At 42.3% G+C, this 16,890-nt stretch overlaps 1 protein-coding gene across 1 annotated transcript; it reads right to left on the reverse strand.

Annotated features, from left to right (window-relative positions):
• Positions 1 to 3,102: 3,102 nt before the first annotated feature.
• On the reverse strand, positions 3,103 to 8,255 carry LOC137914095 (myotrophin-like). The gene is made up of 4 exons (XM_068757715.1): positions 7,949 to 8,255; positions 6,364 to 6,477; positions 5,533 to 5,616; positions 3,103 to 4,926 (listed from the first exon to the last, which is right to left on the reverse strand). The coding sequence occupies exons 1-4, from the start codon at positions 8,009 to 8,011 to the stop codon at positions 4,828 to 4,830; spliced, it is 360 nt and encodes a 119-aa protein (XP_068613816.1). The 5' UTR covers positions 8,012 to 8,255; the 3' UTR covers positions 3,103 to 4,827.
• Positions 8,256 to 16,890: the final 8,635 nt, after the last annotated feature.

The following is a 16,890-nucleotide window of genomic DNA, read 5'->3' on the forward strand; positions in this document are numbered from 1 at the left end:
CCCGGCCTATAACTTCCTATTTTCCACAGCGGCAGAGATGCGTCGATGATAGCTACGGTGAGGACGAGGATGACATCACTTCCTTCTTGACAGCTTTTGGAATTGGCCGTGACATTTTGAAAGAGTTGGTCATTACCAGAGTGACAACCTCCATGCTTTTCACTGCGCTTTAGACAAGCTGGCTGCTGCTGACGCATCATAATCATCTGGTGCATGCAGGGCCTGTATGCTAAAGATACCCCAGACGACGGTCTGTCAATCATGTCCTTTAAAATGAATGCTTTGCTGCTGAAGGAGCCTTTAGTGTGCATGACAGGCACACCTAAGTGTCGCCTTGCTAAGCTACACGACAACAAACTCCTGTAGCTGCATGTGCAGCAGCCATACTGGCGGCTTCTATACAGGCCTGCTGCAGATGTTCGCCGTTCTCCATCAAAAAACATACATCTGCCTTTCTCCGCAGCGCTATCATTGGCTGATGGTTGTTGGGGGGGGGGGGGGGGGGGTGACGATAAACAGCATATGGCGGCTCGGTTGTGCAACGATTAACTCCAAGGAGGCGCCATCATCACCACCACAGAATGCAAGAAGAAGTATAAGAAGCAAGAATGAAAGAAACATTTACGGCATCGTTCTGCCTCATTTGGCTAACTATTGGTTTTATCCTCTGAGGTGTCGCCGGCCAAGTCTATAATCCTCTTTCTCTTTTTTATGGATACTTTAGATTTATACATTTAAGGTGTGTAATGAGCTGCATTAAGGCGTCATCAGCTAATGTGGCTGAACTGGGAACTGATTCTGACCCTGTTGCAAGCCCTGATTCGTAGCTTTGTGCACCTTCATCCACACCTGATCCTGAACAAAGCCGCACGTTTGATGTTGCGCATCTGTGCCCTGCCACTTGATGACCTGCAAAAGCCACAGGAAGCAGCATTCAGAGGCCATCCTGTGGGGGGGGGGGGGGGGGTCGGTTTCACACCTTACACTGTATCGCGGGGAACACTCACGTTGCAGGAGACGTAACTTTCCTTGTCTTCAGCAGCAATTACATCCAAAGTTACACAAGCGTTATTGAAACCATATGCAAAGCCTCAATTTGTTTTCAGATTTCCCGGCTGGCTTCAGCTTCAGGTTAGATACGGGCCCTCCAGGTGCAACAAGACAAATGAGATGAGAACCAGGAATCATTTATGGATTATAGAGACAGGAGGAGCTACCTGCCCAAAAGGTAAGTGGGGAGCTCATACTAATGAACGATTTAGATTTGCTATACTTCATTAGCCAACATTTTCATCAGAAGGGCTCCGCAGAAACCCTCACCTCTCTGTGCATGTATGTTTGTGGACATGTGTGCTAATAAACACATCTGGTAATTAGACACACTCAGCAATTAATTCGCTTGACCGTGTGAGTGAATGGCTCTTTAACCGAGTCCCAAATCATGATCTATTAAGTTTTTCATTACTTCTCAAGTGTTGCTGAAATAAGAAAATGGTTGCAAATATATATATATATATATTTCCTCTTCTTGGATGAAAATAATTCAGCAGATATCTTGCAGCGCTTGTCTCAGGAGAACAGCAGGTGTGGGCGAGGGTTCAAGTTCAGGCGATGCTCTGTGGGTTGTTCTTTCAGACCTTTGGATGATATTGGACCTGGGGGGCTGGGAACCCCCCCCTGATCCCACCGTGACTCATCGCAGGGAATGAAAACATGATGCTGCACTAATGATCCGCAGGCGGCTCGGTGCCTTGACAGCAACACAGACACAATCGAATCACTAAATGAAAATATATTAGCCAAAAGATTCATTTCAACATGTTATCATCAGCCTGGCTTTCTCCTGCAGACATCAAGATAACTCGCTGGCTTGACAAAGGCAATTGGGTTTGGCTTTTTATATTCCAAGAATGTTCCTGCCAATTGAGAGCCCCCCCCCCCACCCCCGATGGTTGCTCACGTTGAAAACAATTTAATAAATGAGCAGAAATAGGATGCCCTGGCAGCAGGCTCGGCCTGTCAAAACACAGCCGAGCCATTTTATCATGATGTTTGCCCACATTGCAATAATGGATTTGTCTTTGTTCTCAGGCGTGAGTACACAAACACGGCAAGCGGCCCAGAGAGGCATGTGTCTGATTAACAAAGCGGCCCCCTCCAGCTCCGTGTCTGCAGCCTTGACAGACGCACGTTTGACGGGACCTAATGCAACCGCGTGAAATGATTTGCTCCCATTTGCTGCTGTGACCACCGTCCACATCATGTGGACAAGCAGCGTTTTAAACCCTGCATTGTGTCATCCCATTTTCAAAAGGATTCCGTAACGCATCAGAGCTGAATCCCACGGGGGACTCGGGGGGCAGCATGGTCACAGCCGGAGACGAAATGATTCAAGCCCTGATGTATGTCCACAACTGCTGCCTCCAAGTGCCTCAAGATCTCAATGGCAGCAGTCTCCATTACGTTGTGGACAATCTTTAGTTGCCGTGTCCTGCTGCAAATGTGATGCATGAAGAATCTGAGCTAATTCCACGCAGGCAAAGAACTCCAGGTCCAGAATATTCGGGTTTACATGCTTTATAGTTTAAATCCTACCAGAGACTTTTTATGGGATTCAACTCAAGTGATCCAGGACAATTCATGAACCCTGGTGGACTTTGAATATTCCTAAACGTCACGGAGACGTCAATGTTTCGTCTTCGTTTTCAGGAGAGAGAAAGTAGACTTTCGTGAAACAAATTGTAGAAGCTGTTTCATTGAGTGGGATATGTTGGTTGACCTAAAAAGACAAGTGTCTGTCTGGTTAATAATAAGGAGGCCCAGTTTTGCCAAGTGTCTGCAGCAGTGCCGGTACTTGACTGCTTGGATGACCTCGCTGGCTTTGCTCCATTTGTTTCAAGTCAGCCAAACCCGTAAAAGAGAGGGAGCTGAGCTTTGGATCAGTGAAAGACTTGGGGTCAGCATTTCTCTCCTGTTGTCGGGCGCATGAATGGAAGAACGGCCAACATGGATTGAAATTTGAGAGAGAGAGCAATCATTTCAGACAAGTTTGAAACCACATTGGGGGGGGGGGAACAATCGCTTGTTTATTTGCAGCTTTGGTTGACAACAGAAAAAGCCTGGAAAGTCAAATATTAAAATACACACACACAAAGACAAATACAACAAAGGAGGAGAGGAACTGAACCGTCGGTGGCTCATCTGGTGAAGATCACGCAACAATCCCGTTGTTCTGGCGTGAACAATGCAACAGCAGCAGCCAGATTCACCGGGAAGCTTGCTCTAGCACTCGTGCCATTGAATTTTGATAATGAACGTAAAATGTTACAACTCCTGGGAGTAAAAGTTGATTTACAAGAGAACAGTTCGAGGTGCTAACACCGGTGTGATGACAACAGCTTAGTCTGTAGTTTGGCTGTTACTGATTAATATCCCAAGGCTGTGAGAAAACACGAATGGTAAATGTCACTTTGTCTCGGCACATAATTAAAAAGGTACACGACAGATGACACCTCCTGAATAAACACGCCTTTGTTTGTGTCACATCATCATTCAGTAGGACATGTCAAAGCGTAATTAAAAACAAATGTCACTTTCTCATTGCCACCAGATTTGACATTTAGCCTTTTAGAATTCAGTATTCAAAGATCAAAGGAGGGTTTTTTTTATAATTGTTTTATTTCTTTTTACAGACATTTTGTCACAACAAATCCAGCAAGAGCATCACTTTTTTTGTTTTTGTCTGTTACATTGTATTAATCACTTTTGCAGCAAACCAAGAGAGGATAATATGACCACCAGCGAAAAAGCAAAAGGCAATTAATTATGACATGCAATAAATCAGGCAGGGCTTCTTACCAAATCTGAGACAAGGGGAATAGAAACAGCCCCCCCATCCAGTTTGAACCCTAACCCCCTGCAACCATCAGCCAGAGCCCTCCGAAGCCAGTGAATTACAAAATACACACACAAGCTGCAACAAAGAGGGGCGTTCAACGCTGAAAACTTGTTCCAGGGATGAGGGAAATGAACAAAGTCTAAAATTACTTACTCCATTGTGTTCCTAACATCGCTTCAAAAGGGATCCAGTTTCTTCAACATTTCGTTTCTTTTTTTTTATTGCGACTTTCAAGTTTTTCTAGCAGACAGCATGGCGATTGGTCAAAGAATACAGAATGTTTCGGTGTCAAATTAGTGGAAACCCCATCTGTTATGTACATGATATGCTAGGTAAAAAAAAAAAAAAAAAAGATCTGACATGTGGACCCTTTCAAAATAAAAAGTTCTGAATCAGATCAGAGGTACAGTTTGGGTCTCAAAATGAATCATTGTGGAGGAAAAGCCCACGCAAAATGAAAGGTTAATCTAAGGGGGTTTAACATTTCCTTGCAGCCTCTCTAGTATGGTACAGTGCAATTACTGTTAAAGCCCTCCATGTACAATATGTATGTAAATTTGAACCAAAAATTCCACCTTGAGTCATTTACTTCTGTAAGAAAGTTCAGCAAATGATGCGTGTGCTTTAGCGCTAAGCTTTGCGTTAACATTACAGAGTGACTTGTAGTCTGAGCAGTGATCTTACAATGTGGGGGGGGGGGGGGGGGGGGTGATAGCGCTCCCCCCCCAGTTTCTGATAGCTAAGGGGGGCGCAACTTAACTCTTTTCAGTTAAATGGCTAGAAATAAGAGTCAAAAGAAAAAGACAATCCTGACAGACAAGATAACATCCCAACAAACAGACAAAAGCAGTGTGAGGACAAAGGTTGATCGGGGTAAAGCGGGGCGTGGGTCCGTCCACTGCATCCGTCCGTCTGTCCGGCCACTTCCCTCACTGTGCTTCTCCCGTTAACAGAGCCTTTATGTCCTCTCGTTCAGCGTAGTCAAGGGCAGTCTTGCCGTCATGTGAACGCTTGCTTTTGTCAGCTCCCTGTGGAGCAGAGGGGATATGATTAAATATAGTGGGAGTGGGAGACGCAATCCTTCCTCACAGTACAGGGATGGAAACGGGAAGATATGTTTATTTTTCAGCTGAACTATTAATGTTAAACCAATGATGGGGATTCAGGGGGACGATGATGATGAACACCCAGTTTGTAATTGAGGAGAGGACAAAGTGTTATATTGTGACTTAGACAGTGTGATGTCTCCGTCACATTTCTCACGTAGAAAGAGCCACAAGACGCAGAAATACGTTCTCTGTTCTGCAATGCAAGCAAGCAATTTATGGTCATTTTACAAGGTTTTAGCTTGTTAAACTGCAAGCGGCCTTGATTTAGTTATTGAATACAAACAAACCAAGACTCGGATCAATTGAAATGAAAGTGATGGGCCCTGTGAAAATTGGGCCCAGAGGTCAAAAAGGTTGAGAACCCCTGCTCTATAGGATTAGCCTGAAGAGATGTTTTTTTTCAGTGAGTTACCTCATCAGCACCAATGGCATACCTGACACACCAGTATGTCCTTAAAAGTGAGTGGCACTTGTGAGCGTGGATGCAGATGAATTTAATATGCATGTTTAAACCACAGAACAAACCATTTTTAGCAGGAATTGGACACAGGACTTGTGGCTCTCCGAAGAGGCACACATCAGTGGCGTTAACCCGTACTTGTCTTTAGCCTGTAGGGGTAGCAAAGAGGAAGGGGAAGAGTGGGTAGACATAAAAAGAAAATACAAAGCACAACAGTTCGAGAATATATATATATATATATATATATATATATATATACTGTATACGTATTTATTAATCTGCAGATCGCAGGAGCAACAGTTGTAATATTACACAAGGGCAAACATCATCCTTTTATCAGAAATACATTTGATAAGGGATACAGAGAGAGGTTTTACTTCTCTCTTATATTAAAAGATAGAACACATGCCGGATTTAGCCCCATGTTTCTGTAAATTAGAGCTGTCCGATTGTGGGAATTTGCCCTCGGTTTCAGTTCCAGCTTGGTTAATTCTTAAAGAGTTGAGTCTCGGTTTCTTTGAATACTACATTTGTAAATGACTAACAACCTGTAAGAAACGCGTAACATAATAAATGTTAGAATTTATAACAAATAATATATTACTTTAACAAAATAATTATAAAAACAAAAGTAATTTAGTCTTAGTTAGGCAGAAAAAATATATATATGATAAACATAATACCCGTTTTTGCTCTTTCACTATTATACACATGTTATACCATAGTCGTAACCCCGTTAGATTGCTTGTGTTGCAACCGTCTTTTCCCATTCCATATCAAGAAGGTCAACAATCAGCTTAGACTACTTATTTTTCAAGGATTTTGATTTTGCAATTTAGTACAATAGACAAATGAATTCAAACAAAGTGTTGGAAGCTGTTTGTGGTTGTTCTTACATTGATATTTGCCCCCGATTTTTGGAGTTCCTTGATAATCTCTAGATGACCATAGTCTGCAGCAAAGTGTATCGGCGTTCTCCCATTTGACAGGGACTTGTCGACATCTTCCCCCTGAAAGAGAAAAACAAAATTAACCGAGCTGAACTGAAACTGAAAATTATTAGCCTCTGGACTGAAAAGTCCAGAGGCTAATAATTGCATGCATGATAGCAATGCTAATAGCTCCTCCATTGCTGAGCAGAGGAAAGCTGCCTCCACCCCAATAACACAAAAATAATGCTTTTATATTGCATCGTTGCTTATGTCATGAAAAGACTTATAATATGACACAACTGTTAATTCTGGTTGACATTTCCTGTAATATTTTGATTCATCATCTCAACATATCATCTTTAAGATAGTTCCTCATTTTCAAAGACATTTTATATCTTACATTTTCATCCAATTACACCGAATCCCACTGAATGCCTTTGTGATGATGGGTATCACACCTCACCATCTTCTAATAGCATTTAATAGTTTTCTTCAGCGTCTGCAGCTGCAATGGCTGATAACTTTTCTACTATTAAAAGAAATGAGTTGTTTACACCAAGCGCCAGTAAAGACAATGAAAGTGTTTTGAGTTACAGTAATAGCAGTAGAAATAAGAAAACACTTTTGGATGAGAAAAAAACCCCATCCTGTTATTAGGAGTGAAAACATTTAAAATTAAAGACTACTTTCTCAAACTGAACCTGAGAGAGCAGAAGAAGAAATAAATCACTACGGAACAGCTGTCATCTACACGTGTAGTCATCAAATGCCATCTTCAACCTTTAGACTTTATCCCTATTCATTTCTTGCACATCTATAAATAAATTATTAGAAGTTACAGGACAGGAGTTTAAATAAAAAAGCAATTCCATTTTTGGTATGAGTAAAATGCTACCAACAACACAGAGTTCTCTCTCTTATTTTCCATTCTACATTAGCGATTTTCTTTAACAAATAAAACTAAATGACAAACATACTTTCCATAGCCGTTTAGTCGTGGTTTAATTTATGCATGACAAAAAAATAAAAAACAAAATTATTTTTCTAAATGTCATTCCTCTATTCAGGGCCACAAAATGCCATGTTCTGGCTATAACATTTAAAATAGAGGGAGAATCAACTATATTTTCGCTTATTTATTTAGTTTGTTTATGAATCGGAATCGAATTACCTACAGATAGAGAAACCCTGCTAGCTTACCAACAGGTTGCTTTCTACGGAGCGAAACAACAGCCGGCTAAAACTCAAGAGAAACCAAACGCTAGCAAAACATGTTCCACTGTCAAAGTGACCACAAAACAACAACAACAATGATAATGACTTCTGCTGAGCACACGGGGCCCTGCGACTGTTACGAGACCACTATCATCAGGGTAGCATTAGCACTCAACATCGTTGGCGACAATAACTTGGCGTTGAATCTTCAGTGGTATTAAACAAATGTCTGTCTATTGTTAGCTAACACGTTAGCCAGCTGATAGCCTAACTGCTATAGTTATATTAGCTCCTTCAATTGAAAATAATATCAGTCCAATCTCGGACGTTTTACCTCTTCCAGATGGGCTTTGACCACATCAACTTCTCCATTTTTCAAAGCCCACTCAAAGTCCATCTTCTTGTACACCGCAGGGCAGTTATCAACTTCCAAGCTGAAGTTAGCTCAGCAAGCGTCGGGAAAGTCTTCCTGTCGGCGCAGCGCGTACCTTGGTGAAAACGCGACCGGATACGAGGTCGTTGTAATATCAGAGAAAGCAATTCGAACTTGCTTTGCCGTGTAACGGGACCTATCGATAATCGGCAAGTTAAAAACAACCCTAAGAGAATTTATGAAAGGCAAAGTAGAAAAGAGGGATCCGCCTTTCTGCAAACAGGAAGTAAGTCCGATGGCGTCACCCGGAAGTTATCTTTTAAGGTAAACGATCGGATGGGGGCGAAAAGAACCCTGATTTGTATCGATACACGATTTTTGTAGTGACGGACCGATTTATTTAAGGGATAGACTTTAGAGTACATCGGATTTCAAATTATTGTATCCGTTGATCGCGATTTATATCTTTAATAAAAGTGTATTTTTCCACAACTTTCCCGAAAGCACACGTACGTAATGACGTCTTCCACGTTGTAGTGTGTGAAGAGGCGTGGAGCAGCGCGAAGCCTCCAGACGTGACACACAATAGGAATGTATTGTTTACATTTTTGTCACTTTGTTTTGAAAAATACGGACATTTTTGAAATGCCTAGAATTTAATAAATTATTAATGTTAGGGTTAAGGAACCGGGGAGGGTTAAGGAAAACCCTAACAATTAATCTTACTGAATTGCTTTGTTCATTTCTATAAAATAACTAAATAGTTAATTTATTATTTTATTAATATAAGTTCAAAAGAAATATAGAAATAGAAAGCCTTTATTGTCCTTGCATAGTGGCTACATAATGAGATTAGGAGCGCTGCTCCGTCCGGTGCGTAATACAACATAAATTTCAATAATAACAGAAAATGCAAGTAATAGTAACAGAAAATTCAAGTATTAAAACATTACAGATCAAAACGACACAAATTTAAAGTGATCAACAGTGCATGCAGTGAGATTGTCCAATACTTTGCATTTAGAAATAGAATACATCAGTTATTGCACATGGTGAGTTGTAGAGATGGGAAGAAGAAGATGGAAATGAGTGTTGAAGTACACATAAACCTAAAATACTGAAACCAACTGAATCACATAATCTTCACCAGGCAACGCTGAATCCAGATGCATCGTGGTCGTATGTTGAATTAATTTATGTTCATGTTCCGGTTCCATAAACGCTTATTTAAAATCACATGCTGCAGAGTCAAGTCATTAATTTACTTTACGTCGCTATATGGCAAGAAAAAATATGCTGCTCAAGGGATTCAAGAGTTACCTATTCCCTCCTGATGTAACTGTGCTGTCAACAGCAACCCTCCTGCAGATGCCTCTTGCAGAAGCACTTTGAAATGCAGATTCACCAGAGTGAGCAGCAGAAACAGAGGTATTTAAATTGCTTACGTGCTAGTAATAAACTGCTCTACAAGTGCTTGTTTTAGATTTTACACCCAAATGGTAATGCCACATATTTATTATCCATGTTTCTGCTGCTTGTTATGGGATTGTGACATAAACAGTATGACTGAAGTGACTCAGAGTATCTACATCAATCATAGCCCAGCTGGTCATGCCCAATAACCATGTCTGTACAGTCTAGTAATGCTATTCAGCATCCTAGTTATTGCTTTAGAATATCATTCCATAGTTATCTGATCTTATTTGTTGATATTTTACGAGTTAATGTTTAAAATTCACCTTTGCGGTCTAAATTGCACACAGTTGAACTCCTATGGCAAAAACTGCGTGCCACTGCGAGTGAGTGCCACTTGTTTTGTTTTTTAATAAGCGTGAGTTTGTGCACCAGATATTTTTTTTTTACTCACTGTCAGAAATATGAAAGAAATTAAAGTCCTATGCCTGACAGTATGGCACCTCCAGTTTCTGTCTATTTACTTCACTATCCAACCGTGACCATTAAAAAGCCCAGACAAGCCCTACAGAAAACCTGCTGCTTGAAACAAATCCACAAGGACATTATTCGATGAATAGTGCAGATATACGTCACCATAACTTGTTATATTTTGCACGTTGAAAATGAAATAAATAAATACATAACCTGATTGTGGATTCAGGTTCTTTGAGCCGCCACTCCTCCATATGTGGTAAACTGTGCCAAAAATAAATAAAACATCTTGAACATAGAATTTTGCCATTGAAATTTGCAAAACATTTGATAATTTCTTAATTTTCAAAATGATGCTGGATAGCAGCCGAGTCAGCAGGCATACAATACACACATAAGGTGAAAACAAATAAAACACACCTGGGACCAAATCCGAATCTACAGCTTGATTGATTTAGTCTCCAATATACATATTTATCCTTCACTGGGAACTTGTTGTTGCGATGGTACATTGCAGATGTTACGTAACAGCACTATCACCAGATGGGGGAGGTGACAGCAATGCTTTAACACCCAGCGAGACTGAAATAGATCTCCAGCCTCTCAATCACAGCTGGCCTCTCGTGCGCAGATATTACACAATGCAGAAAATACAAGTTCTCAATCGGGAATGCACAATGAGCAGCATCTGTTCTTTTCAGTTTCACTATTTGAAACCTTTGACGAAGAGAGTGCAACGGCGATATTAAAATGAATTTATAGAATGTGAATGAAAAAAAAAAGGCTTTTTGAAAAAGTAATAAAGGGCAACTGCAGGAGGGTGTGTTGTATTTTTAGAGTGGAGGGAACATTAGTATTAAATAATTTTCCATCCAATAGACCCATAAGCCGTGGAGTGCAATCTCGAGAGAAATTAAACTTCGCTTGATGTCTGCGATGCAGAAAAAAAAGGGATATTACACGATGAGGCAATGGATAGTCATTCTAGAAAGATGATAACACAACCATTGAGGGTCACGTAATTGGAGACCTGCGGAAACATCCGCACATTAGACTTAATGGCGAAAAGCCACCCTGCCACACACTCACTGTTTTATGACACCGGATATAAACATTCCAGCTGTGATTGAATGGTTTTGAAGCGGCCGTGAAGCCCTTTGGCTCTTGTCTTTACCAAATAGAAAACCTCTAATAGCCAATCATCTACACCCTGCTAGGCAGACGTGTGACCTCATCCGTCTGTGGTTGTCTCACCTTTATTAAAGAGAACAGTACGCCGCCTCAGCGGGCAGATGAGTGCTGCTTCCTGTGACTCCACACGCTGCCTCCTTCCAGAGGTCAGGCTGGAAGAGGCTACCTCCATAATGGGCGCGTGGGCATTAGGAAATAAGCAAGGCACCTGCCTTCAAGCAGAGGCAGGCAGGGCGATGCGAACCACATCCGCACCTTCCTAGCAGCCACTGTGAGCGTGGGCTTTGAGTTGCAAAGGCATTGCAGGCCAAGAAATGTTCTCTCCGAGAAAACGGATGGTAAATTCACCTGCTCTTCCACGGACCCTGAGATGAGGCAGCGGACGAGAGACCGGGATCGTGGCTGTCATTTTTAAACGCTTTCAACCATTAATTAATAAAGCAAAGCCTGTGGATGCTCGTTGTTCACCCGTATCACCTTCCATCATCCTGCCCTCGCTCCCATTAGGCGGCGCTCTATTCCACCATCCATCACTCGGGTGCGGTGCTGTGCCGGCCGGCCCTGAGCATCCTTGACCGGTCCTGCTTTTGGTTGCTGATGTGAGCCCTGATAGGATGTGACAACTTTACTAGGCACAAATCAGGAGGCAGCAGTTTCATCCTCTGCTGGATGTGTGAGCGATGTGCGCCTTGAGCTGTAGTTTTCGTCACGGGTGGGATTCTTCCTCTTTTCGTCTATCTCTTTTTTATTCAGAGCTTCCGGGCTCCTTTTTTAGTCATAATCAACCCCCTTCCCCCTCACCCCCCCGACTACCACCCATGCTCAACCATCTACCAGAAAACCCTTTAGGGGACGCACCGTAGCTCGGGGAATTGGTGCTGTCATTGGTGAATATAGCATCAAGCCCATCACAAAAATGGCCACATCCCACAGACCATTGGTAGCTGAGGGTCACATGACATAGCTCATCAACCCGCCCCACACCACATGACATTTGACAAGGCAGCTGTATCGCCTAATAAATCATTTTCACTGTTATGGATCAGGAGTAATAATTCCAAAGGTGCTGAAAATATGATGGGCCTTAGCGGTAATAAAGGAGTTCAAGGATAAATAATGATTTTCCATTTCCCCCAGTATGTTCCATTTATGTCAGGTATAAGATTATTTATTTCAGCAAGATGGCGTAAGGAGAAATCCCTGCGTCAGTGTGTCATGGCGGCGGCTTTACACGGAGGGGAATCCTGAGGAGATTAACGCGGGCATGTTCCCAGAGAGGCCACACTTGAGAGCAAAAGGGAAATCATCCCATTTCTAAGGGAGAAGTTGAAGCAAAATCAACAGCGTTACTGTGAGATGGGGGGGGGGGGGGGGGGGGGACAAAAAGGATTTGGAGCAGAAACACTTCAGAGGCATTCCCTGCGGCTTTGTTAACAGCCCGTCCCTCAGGGGAAGATCAGGGATGGAACACGCAACATGCATGTTTTTCAATGAACTCTCCAGTGTAATCTCTAGAGAGACATTGACAACGCATGTCTAGGATTTATAGTGACCCCCCCCACCCCCCCCCCCAAGAAAAAAAAAACTTGTGACATTTTCAGTTCAGGTCTTTTTTCTGTTTTCAAATCGGTGTTCCAATTATAGAAATCATTGATTATCCCACAGAGAGAAAGAGAGCGAGAGAGAGAGAGCCTTTATCATTGAAAATATCAAATAAACTATACACAATTCAGAATTTCTCCTTGCGGGATTAATAAAGGGAATATTTTATCTCATTTTGATCATTTCCTTAATCTGATGATAATATCAGGAATGCTGATGATTGTGACATTCAGGCTTTTTCACACTCGACCTTCCTTTCTGCTCAGTTATCATTTTACAAAGTTACCCATTATTGCTGATTCAGCAATAACTTTTCAGGCGACGAGGCCACAATGGAAGCGATGAGAGGTATGATCAGGAAATTTGGATCATTACCTTTAAAGACCCATGAATAGGAGAGCCTCACGCTTGCTTTCCCGACATCCCTCCTGTCTCGCGTCCCTGCTGAGACGGGTTAACGCAACACGAGTAATGAGCAGCTCATTAGTGATCTTGCAAATGTGCGACTGATTGCTGAGCTTTGCTCCGGTGCTTCAGCAGTTAACACATCTGTGTGGTGTTTGTTGTACACATGTATGGAAGCATGCTAATGAAGGTGTATACGAGAATTCCCTACAGGGCAAAAAGTGTGAGGCTGGTGTATGTGTGTGTGTGGGCATGCATGAAGCATACGTGCAACACCGTGACAGTGCGGAGCCGGATAAATGTCCTGCAGACACGGAGTCAGGCAGATGCAGTGGTGGTTCCCTGGATGAGCCCACGCTCAGAAGGGAATTTAAAGATGGACTCATTAGCTCTCGACTGGTTGCTGAGAAAGCCTGGTGGTGTGTATTGTATAAGTATTGCAACAGGCAATACAGGCAAGGCTGCCAGAAGTCCGTATCTATAGACCTGGTTAATCCATCCCTCCCGAGGTAAGAGGTAAATCTGCAACACATCTTGAAAACCTGAAGTGTGATTTTTGTAGTATACACTTATAGTATTTTCACATTAGGTCTGTTGGAGACAGGCTTTTATGTTGTTCCCAGCTCAGCTCACTCGACAACGTGGCTTTAACACCATTTCCCATGTAATAACTGTACTTCACACAATAACTGTACTTCACACAAAGGTAATGTCGCACCGAAAAGTGGAAATGTAATTGTGAGTTGTGTTCCGTCTGTCAATTGAAATGCCACTCTGCACTGCAAACAGCCATGCAATCACAGCACACCTCATTGCATGCTGCTTTGCCCACAAATGAATGAGAGAACACAGTCTCTCCCTCACCTAATCTCATCTCAAGGTTTTCATTCCAAACCCATTACTTCTTCCCCTCATCTTCTCCAAGCCTCCACCCCCCCCCCCCCCCCCCCCGCTTATCTCAACCTCCACCTCCAGCTCAGATTTGCAATCTAGCAGACTGACACAAGAACAAGAGCAGGAAATTGCTGACCATTCAGAGAGCTACAACTGGAAAAGACACAATCTCCTCCTTTGCATCCATTTTGCACTGGCCGTCTATAATGCTTAGTGCAATAAAATTATGATTAGCCAATCTTTTTTTGGGGGTGCATTAGCATGAAAATGGCTGTGTACCTGCAGCTGCATGTATTTAAATGTACAGGTAAACCAGCTTGAGGCTTTCAGTTTGCAAACGTGGCATTGCTCTTTGTTCCAAGGATTCATATATACCTCATATCTGCATAATTGTAATTACCTTTGGAGAAGCCTGGCTGCTGCCCCAGGTAGCTATCAGACGAGGCCTGCTTTCTCCTCTCTTGTCTTTCCCCGCTGTGAATAACTTAAACTGCCCACTCGACACACACCTTGCTGAGCCGGAGTGTGTTTAAAGGCTGCACTTTCCTTAATGAGACATTTTGCTGAATGCTGCCTAAACTGATTTGTGAATAGCAGCAAGAGCGAAGTGAAGAAAATTGGCATTTTTATTTTATTTCTCATGACCAAACACTTCTTGATTTAAGATGCATTACCAGCAGTAATTCTTCAGTCTGCTCTGCTCTCAGTTTCCACTGAACATCCCTGTCGCTGGTGTGTAGCAAGCTGATCTAATGGCAGTGCTAATCCACTTGTAGCTGTGCTATCTAATGAGTAAAACAGTTCTACAAATGATAATAAATCATAGTCATAAACTGTAACTTCATGCCCCAATGTTTTTTTTTTGTCACCAGATAGCAAAACAGTCCGACGCTAAACATTTTAAACTTCACATTATAATTTTCTGAACAAGTTTGTTTCATATTTGCAATTTCTTCTCATAATTAAGAAATGTGTCAAGTTTTATCAGCGCAGAAATAAACCAAATACACAAACACCATGCAGGCAAGATAATAAAAAAAAGCATGGTTTCATAAGCTCTGGTTGAAACGAAGACACTGTCAGGCAATGAAACAAACCACACGGGGAAAAAGATGCATGCTGAAGAGAGAGCAAACGAACGAGACAGAGAGAAACCACAACGAGGAAGTGAAGGCCGATGGACTAAATACACAGAAAACCAATTAGGGACAGGTGAAAGTAATTGGCCCAATCAGAAGCGCCCAAAGTGGCATATCGAAGAAATTACATAATAAAAGAGAACCTATTTTAGATTGCTTTGACTATGCAAAGAGTAAGAACATTATTAAAAAAAAAAAATCGACGTCAGAGTTCTTTCCTTCACAGGTTGGAAAACAATGTTCAGCAGCCAATTAATTGCAGCACAAACTTAAAATGAAACGGGACTATGACACAGGAGGTAACCTCTGGAATGCAAAAAAATGAACATGTGATGCCAGTTAATCTGAGGACTGCTGAGTGACAGGCTTCATCACTTAGCTCAGAAAAAGGCAGAAAAAGGGTTTTTTTTTTCTGCCTGCCCACTTTGAAAATGAAGCCTATAGTTCATTGGCAGAGAGAGAGAGAGAGAGATGGCAAATATTTACTGGGCTCTGTGCTGCAACTGATACCTGAAGATGGGGCATGTTGAGATGATGAGAAGAAGGGGAACAGACTAATGGAGGGATAAATATGCAGGAACATTCTTCTCTTGAGGCAATGAAGAAGAAAGAAAAATAAAAAAAAGCTAATCTGGGAAAGGGCTCCGCTATCGAATTCAAACAGGAGCCTTTATGTAACAGCTTCAAAACCCAGAGACGTTTCCTGTGAGGTGAGTCTTCTTGCTTTAATTTACTCACCTCAGTGACCCCTGGGGTATCTGGAGAGGGCATTGCTTTTGCAGAGAATGAAACCCAATTAGGTTTTAAAGATGTGATAAAAAGAAAGACCCAAATCTTTGCTTTAGTGCTTTATGTTTATGCATCTCCATATACTTCGACCGGGCTATGGCGCATACACGTATATATTTCTTGACATTTCCACCAAGGAGGTTGTCATCATGGATGTCTGCTGCTTCCCACGTGCAGCATAAAATGCTGCTGTTCTGTAGGTTCGGACCACCTTACATCATCGCGATCCATGTTAGATGCACCAAAGGGGACTAATCAAGAAAGTGGCTTCAGGTTAGACACGGTTCCATTCGACCCATTTTCTAAGCCTGGCCTGGCATATAATGAAAAGCATTACCTGCCAACTGGGCACATAATGCTACCGGCAGAGGCATTTTTTCTCCCATAACAGAGGAGTTATGGGGGTGTGGTCCGAAGAATGATCCAATTACACAAATAATGTTTTTAAACCAGAGGATCATCGATCGTGACGCCGTGTCGAGACAAATCATCACAGAGTTTTGGTTTGAGATAAATATTCATATAAATTCCTGAATAGGAAATAGAGACCATTGAAAAATAACTTAACCTGGCATGGACTTGGAGTGTGTGTGTGTGCGTGTGTGTGTGTGTGTGTCTGTGTATTTACCTGTACTGTACTGTCTGTGTGGGCTCTATGTGCAGGACTCGCATCCCCCCTCTTCAGGCTTCAGCTCATCCACTCTCCAGAGACTATATTTGTGTGTCTGTCTCCCGCAGCGCTGCCTCCTTCCCAAATAAACAAACATATATGACAGATGTCAACATGATGCCAGCCGGCCCTGCTGCGCGTGTCTGCTTTCTCGCACGACAACACAGAACATACACAGGTGCTGCAGAGCTCACAGAACGAGCCCTCGCTCACAAAGCAGGGCAGACATAGAGCTCCGAAATCAACCTGGCAGGATTGGATATTTTTAAGGAAATAGCACTCGTATTTTAGTGCTGAAAATAACCGGCGGAAGGACAGCTTTCAGA

The sequence above is a fragment of the Brachionichthys hirsutus genome, unplaced genomic scaffold (genome assembly GCF_040956055.1).
Source record: "Brachionichthys hirsutus isolate HB-005 unplaced genomic scaffold, CSIRO-AGI_Bhir_v1 contig_886, whole genome shotgun sequence".
NCBI lineage: Eukaryota > Metazoa > Chordata > Actinopteri > Lophiiformes > Brachionichthyidae > Brachionichthys > Brachionichthys hirsutus.

What these genes read in the sequence shown, in the direction of transcription:
- LOC137914095 (XM_068757715.1), bottom strand. Translation starts at nt 8,011, where the DNA reads ATGGACTTTGAGTGGGCTTTGAAAAATGGAGAAGTTGATGTGGTCAAA. An exon ending in AATCGGGGGCAAATATCAAT is followed by an intron (nt 5,617 to 6,363) that starts GTAAGAACAACC and finishes CTACCCCTACAG; the next exon opens with GCTAAAGACAAGTACGGGTT. An exon ending in TCCAATTCCTGCTAAAAATG is followed by an intron (nt 4,927 to 5,532) that starts GTTTGTTCTGTG and finishes TCTGCTCCACAG; the next exon opens with GGAGCTGACAAAAGCAAGCG.